The sequence below is a fragment of the Hippopotamus amphibius genome, chromosome 10 (assembly GCF_030028045.1).
Source record: "Hippopotamus amphibius kiboko isolate mHipAmp2 chromosome 10, mHipAmp2.hap2, whole genome shotgun sequence".
Classification (NCBI taxonomy): domain Eukaryota; kingdom Metazoa; phylum Chordata; class Mammalia; order Artiodactyla; family Hippopotamidae; genus Hippopotamus; species Hippopotamus amphibius.
The window spans coordinates 50,886,082-50,903,015 of NC_080195.1; the positions used below are offsets into that span (position 1 = coordinate 50,886,082).

General features: G+C 36.4%; 1 protein-coding gene across 2 annotated transcripts in view; it reads left to right on the forward strand.

Moving 5' to 3' along the window:
• The window catches only part of HCLS1 (hematopoietic cell-specific Lyn substrate 1), a 30,485-nt gene that overhangs the window by 3,818 nt on the left and 9,733 nt on the right, over positions 1-16,934 (forward strand). For both annotated transcript variants that reach the window (XM_057697482.1, XM_057697483.1), the window contains exons 4-6: positions 5,761-5,890; positions 7,894-8,004; positions 9,954-10,008. In XM_057697482.1, coding sequence (XP_057553465.1) covers positions 5,761-5,890; positions 7,894-8,004; positions 9,954-10,008 — 296 coding nt within the window. The remainder of the gene's footprint in view (positions 1-5,760; positions 5,891-7,893; positions 8,005-9,953; positions 10,009-16,934) is intronic.

The following is a 16,934-nucleotide window of genomic DNA, read 5'->3' on the forward strand; positions in this document are numbered from 1 at the left end:
AAAACAAACAATAAACTCTGACATGATAAGAGAGAAGGAAGTTACTCACAGACAAATCCAGGGGTTTCTGTGAGATACACTGTATATTAGGATTGAGCAGTTCTCTCTTCTTTAATAATCCATGGGTTATTCAGGATCCTTTAACCTGGGCTGTTTGCTTTGGATAGTGTCAGAATGTCCAATAGACACAACAAACAGTATAACAAGAGCAACATTGAAAAGTAAATAAATTGGCAAAATTAATCATGTTAAGCTCCATTTTAACTCCCCTCCCCCACAAACAACAGTGTTTCTACCTCATTTTCTTTTAGATTTTGAAAAGTGTCAGTGAATGATCACATCACACAAGCAACACACTGTGAAAGCCTCGCACATGTTTATACAACTTGATAATATCCAGTGCTATGCAGTGTTGTTTAATCAGACATAAGGGATTTACTTCCAGTAACTGTAAGGAATATTGTAGTTAAAGAAACTAGGCAATTCTGGAAGCAGCTGGAAAGCAAAAACATGGAACCGGGTCATGTACAAAGCTTCTTTGATGCTCCTCTGTAGGCTCATCAACCTTACCCAAATTAAGACATCTTTCCTTTTCTGAGAAAAGGCCACTCAGCTCTAGCATCCTGAGAACTGTTAAGATCAGCCTACAAACTCTCCTTGTACCTCGCCCTGCCAGTGCCTGTCTCGTGCAGGGTAGGAGTAGAACATTTTAAAGAAGACTCCTAAAGCCCTGCCGTGATCTTATGGAAGAGAGTTTGAGTTTGGATATCAGATAGATTCAGATTGAATTCACAGCTCTACCATTAGTAGCAATGTAAGTTAGACATATAACCGCTCTGAAACTCAGCTTATTTATTAATCAAATGGGAATAATAATAGCTACCTGGCAGATGTATGGTTAGAATTCAATGCACTAGCATATAGCAAAGTCTAGTGTAGTACTTAGCACCTCTCAGAAGCTCAATAATGTTATTGCTCTTTCCTGTTAATATAGATTAGCTGAATCAGATTTTCTCCCTAAAAACCTAAAATAAACATGTAAACATATGATGATCTTCCTTCTTCCTGAGTGGCGTTTACCTGGACTGTTGTGTTACATAATCAGGTACACATGTTACTCTGACTGGTGACCCCTGGAGTTGTAAAATGTGGTGACCCTGGGTGTTTCCTTATTAGCCTAACTGAATCTATATGTGATAGAATAAATGCTGGAGACATTTACACCAAAACCCACTCTGCTCCCATTTACCCAGGCTGCTGAGGTGTAAAAGCCCAGTCTCTGCTAGTAACTAGCCCAGTGGTCTTGGACAGGTCTCTTCCCTCTCTGATTTCCAGTCTTACCATTGGGATCAAAAAGACCTCTGGTGGACCTTCCAGTAGTATAAGTCTCTAATACCTGGGATTCTTTCTAGCTTAGGGCAACCTTTAAGGTCAGATGAGAATCACTGAGGTCCTTGGAAAAGAGGGGAAGTTGAAGAGGAGAACAGTAGCTGTACAGCTCAGATGACTCAAAACAAGAAAAGGAAGCGATTGTGGTTCTCATTAATCTCACTACCATCCCCCACACCATGATCTTTCTTTTTTAGTTCTGCCTAAAATATATTTAGTTTGGGGAGTGGTTTAGTAGTTCAGTGAATAGTTCAAATGATCCTATCCATCTTTCATCTATTGTGTAGAGAAGTCCCGGGCCAGGCAGCTCCAAACAGCCCAGTGTTTCCAGGAACTGCCTTGTTTTCAAGGGCTCTTGTCTTTTCTCCATCTTCTTCTAACCACTTTTGCTCACGTGTGCTCACTGACCTCTTTACAGTCGATATACCCCTCCCCACCCCTGGCTGGATATAAACACCAATCTGCTTCTTGTCACTACAGATTAGTTTTGCCTGTCCTAGAATTTCATGTACATGGAAAACTAGAGTCTGTTCTTTTGTGTCTGTCTTCTTTCACTCAGCATAATATTTTTGAGATCTATTCATGGCCTTGCATATATCAGTCTTTTGTTCCTTTTTAATGGCAAGTAATTTCTCATTGTACAGATAAACCACTGTTTGGTTTATTACCCTGTTGATGGACATTTGGGTTGTTGACAATTTGGGGCTATTACAAACAAAGCTGTCATGAACATTTGTATCCAAATCTTTGTTAACATATATTTTTACTTCTCTTGAGAAATAACTACAAGTGGTAGAATTCCTGAGTCATATAATAAAAGTGTGCTTAACTTTTTAAGAAACTGCTAAACTGTTTTCTGAAAGAAATGTTTTTTCACTCCTACCAATAAAGTGTGGGTTTCAATGGCTCCTCCTCTTTGTCTACACTTGGTATTGCTAGTATTTTTAATTTTAATCATTTTTGTAAGTGTGTTGCGATTTAGATTTGCTTTTTCTGATGACTAATTTTATCGATCTTTTCTTGTGCCCTTTGTGTATCTTCATATATCTTCACTTTCAAGTGTCCATTCAAATCTTTTCCTCACTTTTAAAGTGGGTTATTTGTATTCTTTATACATTCTGGATAAAAGTCTTTTGTGACATATGTGTTTTACAAATATTTTCTTCCAGACTATAACTTGCCTTTTCTTTTTATTAATGGCTACTTTTGAAGATCAGAGATATTAATTCTGAAATCTAATTTATCAAAAATTTTTATGGTTAGTGCTTTACGTGTCTAGAAAATTTTGCCCACCTCAAATTGTGAAGATTTTTTCCTGTTTTGTTCTAAAATATTTATAGTTTTAGCTTTTACATTTAAGTCTATGACCTATTTCAAATTTGCTTTTGTATTCAGTGTGAGGCAAAGATTGGGGTTCATTTTACTTCCATATGGATATTTCATCATTCCGGCATCATTAAAAGACTATTCTTTCCACATTGACTTGTCTGGCATCTTTGACCATATATGTGAAGATCTGTTTCTAGACTACTTTATTGATTTATATGTCTGCTCTGACCCATACCATACTGCACTGATTGATGTAGCTTTATTGTACTGAACTTTTTATTGCAGTTATGGAATCAGGTAGTCCTTCAACTTTGCTCTCCTTTAAAAAAAAAAACAAAAAAGACAGAAACTACTTTTTACTATTCCAGGACATTTCCACATACATTTTAGAATTCCTATAAAAATGCCTGTTGGTGTTTTGACTGGGATTGCACTGAATCTATAGGTCATTTTAGAGAGAACTCACATCTTAATAACCTTGAGTTTTCCAATCCATGAACATGGGATATGTCTCCATTTATTTAGGTGTTCTTTAATTTTTTCAGAAGTGTTTTTCAGTGTTTGTCTTGCACATATTTTATTAAAGTTATGCTAAAATATTTTGTTTTATTTCATATGATAGTGGTATTTATTTTTAACTTTAAATTTCCAAATATTCATGGGTAATATGTAGAAATAAAATTGCTTTCAATAGTGATCTTGTCTCCTGGGACCTTGCTAAATGTATTTAATAGTTCTAGTAGCACACTTATGTAGATTCTTCAGGATTTTCTATGTCTATGATCATATTGTCTGTTAATAAAATCTTAGAGTCTGAATCACTCACTTTTGTGCTTTTACTTTTGTAATAAAAACAAAAACATTTTTTTCCTTCTCTGAGCTCATCTTTGAGGTCCTGGATTTCACTTGGTTTTTATAAACTGTATTGCTTTATCAATTACAAGGTATTTTAAGACTTAAAATAGGCATCTGAGAGGTATGCCAATTAGGACAGTGAATTATAATTTTTTGTTTCCTTTATCTTCCATCTGAGCACTATTTTCATACATTAATTATCTTTGTATCATCAGAGCCTAATGGTGCCTCACACTCAAAAAAGTTTAATTAATATTTAATTAATATTTAATAAAGTAATACTATAACTAACACATTTATAGTGGCTTCAGCTATATTCTGAAGAATTTGGTAAGAAGTTCATCTTCATTGGTCCCAACATTTTCATTCAGATTATATTACCTATTGTCATGATTCTCTGCCTAGCCTCGCTGTCGTCTATCAAGTGGATATTCCTGAATCTCATTTTCTAATCCCTCTTAAAAACTCGTTTCAGCTATACCATAGTTATGATCCATGTAACAGTCATTGGATTTATTAAAACTTCGCAGATTTATCCCATTTGAAGGTAATGTTTCATCTGAATTCTTTGAATTCTTCATCTGAATATTTTGGTTGGGAAATATTGGTCATTTACCTGTTCTTGGAACCAATAACTTTTTTGACACAGACAGTTCTAAAGTATTGATGTTGTCCAACTAGCAACACAGGATCTCTGCCTTCGCTGCTGCCAGAGGGTTTAGAGCAGGCACGGGAACAGGGGGTTCTTCCAGCTCTTACCTTAGTTTCATCTGGTTCAAAGCCAGTTTTCTAAAATTAACTTTGACTAAAGCTGAGAAGGCTTTTAAAAAAGACCTCTGTTGGGTTTATACTAGAAGGCCACAAGATGGATCTATTCTTTCATGAAAGAGGAGAGTTTCTGCTAGGAGATGGCCACTCTACCTGCAACTAATATATCTGTTTCTTCCGAGCTAGTGAAGTCCCAGGAACATCACCATCTCAGTTCCCTAAACCTCGATTTCTTGCTGCAGGAAGCCAAAAATTTTAATTTAGGGTTCTCTTGCCCAAATGCTTCTAAGAATCCCCAGCGGTCCTTATGTGTGTCCAAGTATCAGTCCTGATTGTCACTTAATTGCTGCTGGTGTTGGTGCTGGTGCTATTGCTGAGCTGTCACTTCATATCCTCAGGCCAAACATAACACAGAGGTGTTCTCTACCCACCTGGTAAAGAGGAAAGTGAAGTAAGAAGGAGACTGCCTCCTTTTGGTGTTACGTTCTCTTAAGGATAGAGGTGTCCCAAATCAAGGTTATTTGAAGCCTTAAAGTTTTACAACAATTAGTGATAAGAATGAATTTTATTAGTGAGGTTTTATTAGTTTTTAGTTCTCTCGGGAATGAGCAGATTAGGGGCAGTGTGAAGGGCATTCATTTTTAAGAAGAGACACAAAATAATGTATAGATAAATTTCCTAACGCTGCATTTTTCGTAACCATCATTATTAATGACTTCCTCGTGTGCCATTGAAAAGTAATATTGCAATTTACTTAACTGTTCCCCAATTTTTTCCATATAAATTGTTTCTTGGTTCTTGCTATTAAATACAATGTTTCAGAGAATATCATTAGACATTAAGCTTTGCCACATTTGAAATTATTTCCTTGGGGGGCTTCCCTGGCGGTCCAGTGGTTAAGACTCCATGCTTCCACTGCAGGGGTTGTGGGTTTGATTCCCTTGTTGGGGAACTAAGATCCCACATGCCACACAGCATGGCCAAAAAAAATAAATTATTTCCTTGGGGTAGGCTTCTAGGACTAGAATGTGTGGATAGTGGGTATATGAATATCTTTGTGCTTCATGAGGTAGAGTACCTAATTGTTAGCAAATCCATTCAGAGAGGAAAATAACTTTTCAGCTACTCGAATGTAGGAATCACAGTCCTCTAATATTTAGGAACATGAGACTAAATATCAGAAGGTTATTTAGTGACCAAAATAACAGACTAGAGGAAATACTATTGGCTTATGGAGAGTTTATATCAGACTATATATGCAGGCCACACTAACCTCTTACTCCCAGATGCAGCACAGGTGTACCTTGGGGCTCTTGCTAGAAATGAACAGAGCACTCTGCAAGATTTCAGTTTTTCTGGGAAGGAGGGTTGGTTGACTTCTCTGTGCTAGACGAGTCTCTGTGATGTGGTTCCTTCCAGCATCCACCAGCTGCGGAACAAAGTGTCAGAGGAGCATGACACTCTTAAGAAGAAGGAGATGGAGTCAGGGCCCAAAGCATCCCATGGCTACGGAGGTCGGTTTGGCGTGGAAAGAGACCGAATGGACAAGGTGAGTTGAGAGGGGGATATTTGCTTTAAAGAATAAATAAATAAATTGATTCATTTGTTGGTTTTATGGTTTAAAACTTATTCAAAAGTAAAATATTCATTTGGGTTTTAAAAGAGAATGTCCACATATTATTTCTATCATTTTTTTTTCCTGATTTCAACACATAAAATATAGATGGCGGAAAATGGGAGCCAAGAATTTAGAAGGGCTAGTCTCATGTAGGTCCAGCCCCACTGTAACTCCTAGACTAAGGTGACAGGGAGCACATGTAGCAAAGAGGAAAATGTGTTTTAAAATCATTTACTACTTTTAAATGTGTGTATTATGTCTCTGCTGCAACTTCTCTTACTCTTTTCTTTACTGTATATTTAATGTTCTTTTTGTACATATTTTTACATCACTTATATGATTTGCACATAGGTGTGAAAAATATTGATGTGAATTTATCTATTAGATGCCATCAAATGTAATATTATTTTTCCTTTATCCATTAGATACTATGAAAGTATGATGAAAGAAAGCTTGTATGTTGAATTATATTTTTCCATTGACCTTCCTAACCTCAAAGATAGAGGTATATTCCTATAAGAAAAAAGATTTAATCTCCAAGGAGAAAAAACAATGTAATGAAAGCTTTTAGTTTACCCTCAAAAAGTGTTTCGTTTTGTCGTTGTGTAAAGTGCAAAGTAGGCATTGTATTCTACCACAGAATTCCTAGGAAAAAGTAAAATAGATAAGCAGTCATTCGTTCTTGAATTCAGCAAACAAAGTTGACCTACACAGACCCCAAAACACTTTAAAATGTATTCCCAGGAGCTCATATAGGGCAGTGCTTCACATCAATCTCTGTATTAATATTTATCTCATTGTGGAATTGGAAATACAGGAGGAAGAAGAAACTTTCTAATTTCTTCTTCGTTGAGACTTTGCAAAGTGTTACCATTTGGTTTGAAGTATTATTCAATTCCAAGATTATGAAAGCATCCATATCCAAATATTAAAAGAGACATCCCTTTCAAAACCAAGTAGATGGGGGGGGAATGAATTGGGAGATTGGGATACCAAATTGTACGCTCTAAATACATGCAGTTTATTGTGTGTTAACTGTATCTCAATAAAAGTTCTTTAAAACACACACACACACACACACAGTGAGACAGACTTAGAGAACAAATTTATGGTTACCAGAGGGGAAGGGGAAGAGGGAGGGATAGTTAGGGAGTGTGGGATTGACACGTACACACCGCTATATTCAAAGTGGAGATAGAGCAAGGACCTACTGTAGAGCACAGGGAACTGTGCTCAGTATTATGTAACAACCTAAATGGGAAAAGAACTTGTAAGAGAATAAATACATGTATATGTATAAAAAAAAAAAACCAAGTAGAAAATGATAGATGGAGAAAAAAGTGGAGGGGCATAAAAAAGAGTTAAATTCTATGCCATCTTGCACTACTCATGGTATTGTCTACCAGCCCCCTTTGGTATACAGAGTCCGTCACTGGTAACATCAGGGCCAGGCAGCACTTTTGAACTTTGATGGTTGTACAGGAACAAAAGATCCAGAACAAAAGCACCTGGCTGTGTTAGTAAAATATTCAGTACTGGCAATGGCATCCAGTCAGTCCCCTGAGGTGTTTCCACAGTAACTACCCTCATTGTTAGTTTGATGCACAAAGCCCTTATCTCACCCCCTTTTGGTTTCTGGTTTAAACACTGCTCCGTCTACGTAGTCTCTATCCTTCTGGTTCCCAACCCATCCTATGGGAGTTTCCTAAATGATGGGTTCCTAGTGGTATTAAAGAAGAGTCAGGACGTGCAGGCTCCAGAAAAAGTCACCTTGCTCTCCCATCACACATTCCTTGGCACTACTGTCAGAAGTTATCGGCGCGACCTAGAGTGGAATTTCTTATATTCTCACCTCGCACCCTATCTCTGCATCATTTAATTTTTTTTACGGTCATTTCTATTGTCTCACTCATTCCGATCTTGATTTTTCTCAGAGTGCAGTGGGCCATGAGTATGTGGCTGACGTGGGGAAGCACTCTTCTCAGACGGATGCTGCCAGAGGCTTTGGGGGCAAATACGGAGTCGAGAAGGACAGGGCAGACAAGGTAAGTGACAGCTCTCTCCCTGCACCGCCCAACTCAGATCATGTGGGACTTACCGACAGTCCCCTCGAATGTGGGTCTGTGCTTCTCCTGTGGGAAGACGGGCCAGTGGCCTCAGGGAGTGTCCATCCTGAGGATGGCTCCCATACCTCCCTCAGCAAGTTCTTTGGTGCCACTGTTGGAGGCCACATGCTGAGCTGAAAGGTGTTCATTTAAAAGAGACAAAGACTCTCAAACTCTGAGTAAGGAATCCCCAAGCCACTGGTTTTATCATACCTGTATGCGTGAAGAGAGAAGAGGAAATTCCAAAGCTCCTCCTTTGGTCTAATATGAGAGCCTTATAAATATTTATGCCTTTCAGGAAAACAGAAATGTCAGCTGAAATATTATTGCAATGGTAGCAAATAATCAAGTAAAACAACTAATTAAGGTTACAAAATGTTTTTAGAAGGTGAAGGTTACTTTTCACAGGATTTAGTACTAACTCACTGAAGTCCAGGTGTTCTAAAGACTCCTTTGTGCAAAAAAAAGTATTGATCGTTTTAAAGAGAGAGAGAGAGAACCGCATGATAACAGGTGATAAGAGTGGTCAGGAGAGTAGGACTGATAACTCATTCATGTTCCCATTTTCACACCTTAGTAGATAGATTCTGTGAGCTTGTTTTTTCAAGGTGCGGAGTAGTGTCTCTGCCCTGCAGCAGCGCACAGAGGAGACATCTCCTTCACAACTAGCCGAGATTTATTTTTGTTTAACCTGCAGTTGTTAATAAGTGGACTTAAATCCTTAAAGCTAAGTGTTGGAATGTTATTTGAATTGTAGGGGGTAAAAAAAAAAACACACACACACACAGAAAAATTCAAAACATACTGTAAGGTAAAGGAAAACTTCAGAGGATAATTTTTAAAAGCAGTAATGGAATATGGAGCATGTAATGTTCTTCTCTAATCAGGGTGAAGTTTTTCTTCCATCTTGGCTCCCCTCCTGCCTTTGCTCAATCTTTCATTATTCTTTCTTTCATCTCCTGCCTCACCAGCCACAAAAAATCACCTTAACAATCAGTGTGTCTTGTAAATCAAGAAAATATATACTAATAGCTTTTAAAATGCAAAATCTAGGCTGCTTAGGGACTCATTACTGAGCTAGATGGGGACACAGCTATGTTAGGTATTTGCCAATATATCCAGTCCCAAAGCAGCTAGGATCCAGATTCCCCTGGTTGCCTCCCACCCCACCAAAATCCACATCTCTGGGTTTCCACTGCTGTGTAAGGAAAGAGGCACAGTATAATCAATCAGTATAGGATATCTCTTACATGTGCACAGTGCTTTATAGTTTATAAGGCACTTTTCTAGCTATTATCTCATTTTAGTTTTGTGAGAGTTAGGAAGAAAAATGCTGATTTACTGAGTGACCCATACTTTATATGTCTTGCCCCATTTAGTCCTCACAATATCCCAAATAAATTGGAATCATTTTACAGTTGAGGTTAATAAGGCAGGTATACCTATTTTCATTTCATATTTAAAGAGCCCGAGGGGAACTTCCCTGGTGGTCCAGTGGTTAAGACTCTGTACTTCCAGGGCAGGAGGCATGTGTTACATCCCTGGTCAGGAAACTGAGATCCCACCTACCTCCTTGTGGCCAAAAAAAAAAAAAAAAAGCCCGAGTTTCAGTAACATTAAAGGACATACCTAAAGTTACACAACTACGAACAGGAAAGATGGGGTTGGGGTTTGGATCTAGAGCTGTGTCCAGAGCCCATGGTCATTGGTTTGTAGCATGCTGCCTCTACACCAGCCTGTCAGGGTACTACTTGTTTCTACATTGAACCCCCATACTCAGCTTGAGCCCCTATAACTAACCCCTGGGCTGAGCTAGGTGTAAGGGTAAGTGAGAGAGGGGGGAATGTTCAGCTCTGACTCTAATCGATTCTCTCTCCTTTTCTCTATAGTCAGCAGTTGGCTTTGATTATAAAGGAGAAGTGGAGAAACATACATCTCAGAAAGGCAAGGACCCTGCACTTCAGCCTTGGCAACCTGACTGCTCTGACTTCAACTCCCCACAGCTGCCATCAACTGCCTTTTGTTCCATGGCCCAGTTCCCCACTATTTTATTTATTTTAAAATCCAAGCATGTACTTGCTTCTTTTTTCTCTCCTATATTGCTTTCTAAGTGCTTGATCAAGTTTTCTTTAGTCCCCTTTCCCCTCTAATGGATTAAAAATAAGATATTATACCCCTTTATTTTAGGAGGTTATTCCTAAGTTTAAATGTGCATCTCTGTCTTAAATTTAAAATTAATCACTTTTTCTTCCTGAGTTATACAGGAAATGTAGAATAATTTAATCACATTTCTTCTACATTCTACAGTCTTTGTACCAACTGGACGATTATTGTTTAGTATATTGATTCCATGTGTTTGTTTTTAAACCCCACAAAAATTAATCATTATTATTACTAGGTGAATGCTTATTTAAATTGACCAGCATATTTACCAGTTTACGAGCTCATCATTGTTTATTATATTTCATTGTTTCCTCCTTGCTTCTTGTATTCCTTCTTGCTAGACTATATCCTTTGATAATTCTTTCAGTGCATCTATGAGAGAGCTCCCAGGGTTTGTCTGAAAAAGAATTTATTTTGTGCCATTCTTCATTTTCCCTTCATCATGTTGAAGCTACTATTCCATCATCTCTGGCATTTCTCTTCGGTTAATCTAATCATCATTCCTTTGTAGGTAATGTGCCTTGCCTCTCTGTTTTTGTTTTGTCTCATGAAAATTTTTCTTTTTGTCTCTGACATCCTGAAATATCATCAGGCTATATCTAGGATCTATTTTTATTATTCTATATGAGACTTATTGCTCCTCTTCAACCTGAGAAATAACTTTCAACATGAAAAGTTCTCAGGTATTTTCTCTTTAGATAGTGCCTTTCCTCTCCTCTCTTTTATTCTTTCTTCTGGAACTCAGATATATATTAGAACTTTTCATTCTCTTCTCAATCTCACTCTCTCTTTTTTGAAAAAGACTTTATGTTTTCAGAGCTTTTTAGATTTATGACAAAATTGAGAGGAAGGTACAGTCCTGCACCAATACACCAACACGTGCATGGCCTCCCTCATTATCAACATCACTGACCAGAATGGTGTATATGTGTGTGTGTACGTGTGTGTGTTTGTTTATTCATTTTTAACCAAGGATAATTCTACACTTTTGGTGTTGTGCATTCTATGGGTTTGGACAAAAGTATACTGACATATATCCATCATTATACTGTCATACAAAGTATTTTCAGTGTCCTAAAAATCCTCTGTGCTCTGCCTATTCATCTCCCTCACCCCTCAGCAACCACTGATTTTTTTTTAATTGTTTCCATAGTTTTGCCTTTTACAGAATATTATATGGTTGGAATCATATACCATGTAGCCTTTCTAGATTGGCTTCTTTCACTTAGTAATATGCATTTAAGTTTCTTCCACGTCTTCATAGCTTGATAGCTAATTTCTTTTTTTGTCCACTCACCTACTGAAGAACATAGTGGTTGCTTCCAAGTTCTGCCAATTGTGAATAAAGCTGCTATAAACATCTGTGTGCAGGCTTTTGTGTGGACATACATTTTCAACTCCTTTGGGTAAATACCAAGGTATGCAATTGCTGGATCCTGTGGTAAGAGTATGGTAAGTTTTGTAAGAAACTGCCAAACTTGCTCAAAATGCTGCAGGACTTTGCATTCCCACCAACAAGACAGGACAGCTCCTATTGTTCCACATCCTCACCAGCATTTGGTGGTGTCAGTAGTCTGGATTTTGGCCATTCTAATTGGTGCATAATGGTATATTATTGTTTTAATTTGCATTTCCCTGATGATATATGATGTAGAGCATCTTTTTATATGCTTATTTGCCATGTGTATGTCTTCTTTTTATTTAAGATTTATTTTATTATTTATTTATTTGATTAATTTTGGTTGCATTGGGTCTTTGTTGCTGCACACGAGCTTTCTCTAGTTGTGGAGAGTGGGGGCTACTCTTTGTTGTGGTGTGCAGGTTTCTCATTGTGGTGGCTTCTCTTTTTGCAGAGCATGAGCTCTAGGTGCTCAGGCTTCAGTGGTTGCAGCATGCAGGCTCAGTATTTGTGGCACATGGGCCTAGTTGCTCCGTGGCATGTGGGATCTTCCCAGCCCAGGGATCAAACCCATGTCCCCTGCATTGGCAGGCGGATTCTTAACCACTACGCCACCAGGGAAGCCCCCATCTGTATATCTTCTTTGGCAAGGTGTCTATTAGTATATTTGGCCTATTTAAAAATTTGGGTTGCTTGCTTTCTTATTGTTGAGTTTTAAGAATTGTTTGTATATTTAGGGTAACAGTGCTTTATGACATGTGTCTTTTGCAAATATTTTCTCCCAGTGTATGTCCTGTCCTTTCATTTGTTTGACATTGTCTTTCACAGAGCAAAAGTTTTTAAAATTTTAGTGAAATCCAGCTTATCAATTATTTCTGTCATGTGTTGTGTCTTTGATGTTGTATCTAAAAAGGCATCACCATACCTAATGTCATCTAGGTTTTCTCCTATATTATCTTCTAGGAGTTTTATAGTTTTGCATTTTACATTTAGGTCTATGATCCATTTTGATTTAATTTTTGTGAAGAGAGAATTCTTGAAATGCCTGTGTCTAGATTCATTTTTTTAATCTGTGGATGTCCAGTTGTTCCAGCACCATTTGTTGAAAAGACTTTCTTCTCTTCATCATATTACCTTTGCTCCTTTGTCAAGGATCAGTTGACTATGATTATGGAGGTCTATTTCTGGGCTCTCTGTTCTGTTCCATTGATCTATTTGTCTATTTTTCACCTCTACCACACTGTCTTCATTACTTTAGCTTCATAATAAGTCTTAAAGTTGGGTAGTATCAGTCTTCTAACTTTGTTCTCCTTTCAATATTGTGTTGGCTATTCTGGGTCTTTTGCTTCTTCGTATAAACTTTAGAAACTGTTGATCCAAAAAATAACTTCCTGGGGTTTTGATTGGGGTTGCACTTAATCTATGAATCAAGTAGGGAAGAACTGATGTCTTGACAATATTGAGTCTTCCTATCCATGAACATGGAATATCTCTCCATTTACTTAGTTTTCTTTGATTTTGTTCATCAGAATTTCATAGTTTTCCTCTTATAGATCTTATACATATTTTAAGTTATACTTAAGTATTTCTTTGTTGGGGTAGTAATGTAAATGATATTGTGTTTTTAATTTCAAAATCCACTTATTTGTTGCTTGTGTATAGCAAAGCAATTGATTATTGTACATTAACCTTATATCCTGCAACCTTGCCATAATTGCTTATTAGTTTCAGGAGTTTGTCAATTCTTTTGGATTTTCTATATGTACAATCTTGTTGTCTGTGAACAAAGACAGTTGTGTATCTTTTCTAGTCTATATACTTTTTCTTTTCTTTTCTTGCATTATTGCGTTAGCAAAGACTTCAGGTACAATGTTGAAAGGGGGTGATGAGACAGGCCATACTTGCCTTGTCCCTGGTCTTATTGGGAAAGCTTTAAGTTTATCACCCTTAAGTATGATATTAGCTGTAGAGTTTTTGTAGATAGTCTTCATCAAGTGGAGAAAATTTCCCTCTATTTCTAGTTTACTGATAATTTTTATTGTGAATGGTGTTGGATTTTGACAAATGTTTTTTCTTCATCTATTGGTATGATCAATGTGAGTTTTCTTTTTTGCTTGTTGATGTGATGGATTACACTAATTGATTTTCAAATGTTGAACCAGCATTGCATACTTAGGATAAATCCCAATTGATCATGGTAGATAATTATTTTTATACATTGTTGGATTCAATTTGCTAATATTTGTTGAGGATTTTTGAATCTGTGTTCACGAGAAATATTGGTCTCTAGTTTTCTTTTATTATAATGTCTTTGTCTAGTTTCAGTATTAGAGTAATGCTGACCTTATAGGAAAGTTGGGAAGTATTCCCTCTGCTTTTATCCTCTGAAAGAGTGTGCAGAGAATTGGCATAATTTCTTCCTTAAATATTTGGTGGAATTCACCAGTGAACCCATACGGTGATTATTAATTATTGATTCAATTTCCTTAGCAGATATATGCCTTTCAGATCATCTATTTCTTTTTGTGTAAGGTTTGGCAGTTGTGTCTTTCAAGAAACTGGTCCATTTCAACTAGGTTATCAAATTTGTGGGCTTAAAGTTGTTCATAGTATTATTTTATTATCATTTAAATTTCCTTGGACTCTGTTGTGATGTAGCCTCTTTCACTTCTGATATTATAGTAATTTATGTTCTCTTTTCTTTTCTTAATTAGCCTGACTAGAGGCTTATCTATTTTATTGATCATTTCAAAGAATAAGCTTTAGGTTTCCTTGATTTTCTCTGTTTTTAATTTCATTGATTTTTTGTTCTAATTCTTATTTCTTTTTTCTGCTGACTTTGGATTTAATTTGCTCTTCTTTTTCCAGTTTCTTAAGATGAAAACTTAAATTGTTGATTTTTAGATCTTTTTTCTTTTCTAATATATGCATTGTTTCCCATATGCACTGCTTTCACTGCATCCAAAAATTTTCAGTAAGTTGTGTGCTTTTTTTTTTTCAATGCCTATTGAGGTTTTTATTTTATTTTTTATTTTTGGCTCTGTTGGGTCTTCGTTGCTACACATGGGCTTACTCTAGTTGTGGTGAGTGGGGGCTACTCTTCATTGGGGTGTGTGGACTTCTTATTGTGGTGATTTCTCTTGTTGTGGAGCATAGGTTCTAGGTACACAGGCTTCAGTGGTTGCAGCATGCAGGCTCAGTAGTAGTGGCACACAGGTTTAGCTGCTCCACAGCATGTGGGATCTTCCCAGCCCAGGGATCGAACCCATGTCCCCTGCATTGGCAGATGAATTCTTAACCACTGCACCACCAGGGAAGTCCTAAGTTGTGTTGTTGATTGTCTCAATTTTTCTTCTCTATCTCCATCTCTTTATCTCCCTGTGTTGCATTCTGGGTAATTCTCTTGGCTCTATGTTATGTTCTCTAACTCCCTTCAGCTGTTTATCATTTAATCTGTCCACTAATTTTTTTAACTTCATTTCATGTGTTTTCAGTTGTGCAAGTTCCCTTTGATTCTATTGAAAATCTGCTGATTCTTTTTCCATAATGCCCTATTGCTCTCATTATGTTTTTCACCCTTCTTTAAGCTCTTTATTTTAAAAATATTTATTTTATAATTTCTTTCACATTGTTATATTATTTGCAGTTCTTGGGGGTGCTAATTCTTTTGTTCAATTAATCTGTTTCCCCTTATGGTTATTTATTTCTTTGGTGGTTTGTAATTTTTGTTTGCAAGCCTATTTCAGTGGAGGGAAAGGAATATTTGTTACATGAGAGTTTTATGTGTCTTGGGTTGAGAAAGTTTCCCATCAGAGAAATTATGCCTTTATTTCTGGTTGAGTTCCAGGGGTTTTAATAGTAATAGACCATGTTTTTTTTATTATTTTTGTTTTCCATTATGAATTCAATTTGGTAAATAGATATAGGTCTATTCAGTCTTTTGATGTTTTTCTTAAGTCAGTTATTGTATAGTGTGCTTTTCAAGGAATTTTTCCATCTTATCTATATTTTCAAATATATTGGCATAGATCTGCAGTAATATGTTCACTTTCACTTCCGATATTTGTTAATTTGTGTTTTTTCTCTTTTTAATTATTTTTGCTAGAGGTTCATCAATATTATTTTTCATTAATTTCAAAGAAGTATCTTTTGGCTCTGTTCATTTTCTCTATTTACTTGTTTTTAAAATTTTATTGAATCCTGCTCTTCATTATTTTTTCTTTCTTTTTAATATGGGTTTAGTTTGTTCTTTCTCTAGATTCCTAAGGTGGAAATTTAGATAATTGATTTTAAATCTTTGTTTACTGTATGGGCACTTAAAACTATATATTTCCCTGTTTTTGCTACATTCCACAATGTCACTCATATTTTAATTTTCATTTGGTTCAAAGTATTTTCTAATTTTCCTTTTCATTTCTTCTTTGACCCATGAGTCAAAGAAGTGTGTTATTTAGAAGTGTGTTGCTTATTTTCCAGATATTGGGGAAATTTTCTAATTTTATTGTTATTAATTTCTAATTTAATTCTATTGTGATCGGAGGATATGATATCTCATATTCCAATCTTTTGAAATGTATTAAAGCTTTTTATACAGACAAGCATATGGTCTATCTTGGTGAATGTTATACATGCATGGAAAAAATGTGTATTATGCAGTTTGGGGGTGCAATATTCTGTAAATGTCAATCAGGTCTTGTTCATAATGTTGTTTGGGCCTTTTATAATTTTAGATTCTTTTTGTCTAAATTTTCTACCAATAATGAGAAAAGTGTTACAATTTTCAACTGTGATAATAGATTTGTCTATTTCTCTTTCTGCTCTGCTTCATGAGTTTTGATTCTGATAATAGGTTTATACCAGTATATATAATCCTGATGAATGACAAATTGCACACTTCTCGAGTTATGTCTCTCTTATCTCTTATAATGCATTTTGTCTTGAGGTCCACTTTGTCTCATATTCATGTCATCTTTCTGATGCTTACTCTTTCTGTGGTATATATTTTCCTACATCAGTATTCAATTAATTTCTCAGCTTAGAATTCCTGTATAGTGTAAGTAGTATGAAACTGGATATTTGTATCCCACACATTTGGATGTAAGCTTGAAGTTTCCAAGTCTCATAGGTAAAATTTCCTTCTCCAAATGCTAAAAGAACAATTCCTTTCACTATTTCCCTGGACAAGTGAGTAGACTTTTTCTATAATTCTTGTATAGGAGTGGGCAGAGCCTTACCTCCTGCTCTCCAGCCACCTGTCCTTGTATAGAAAGTAGAACTCCAGGCCCTAGATCCTAATCCCTCAGCACTA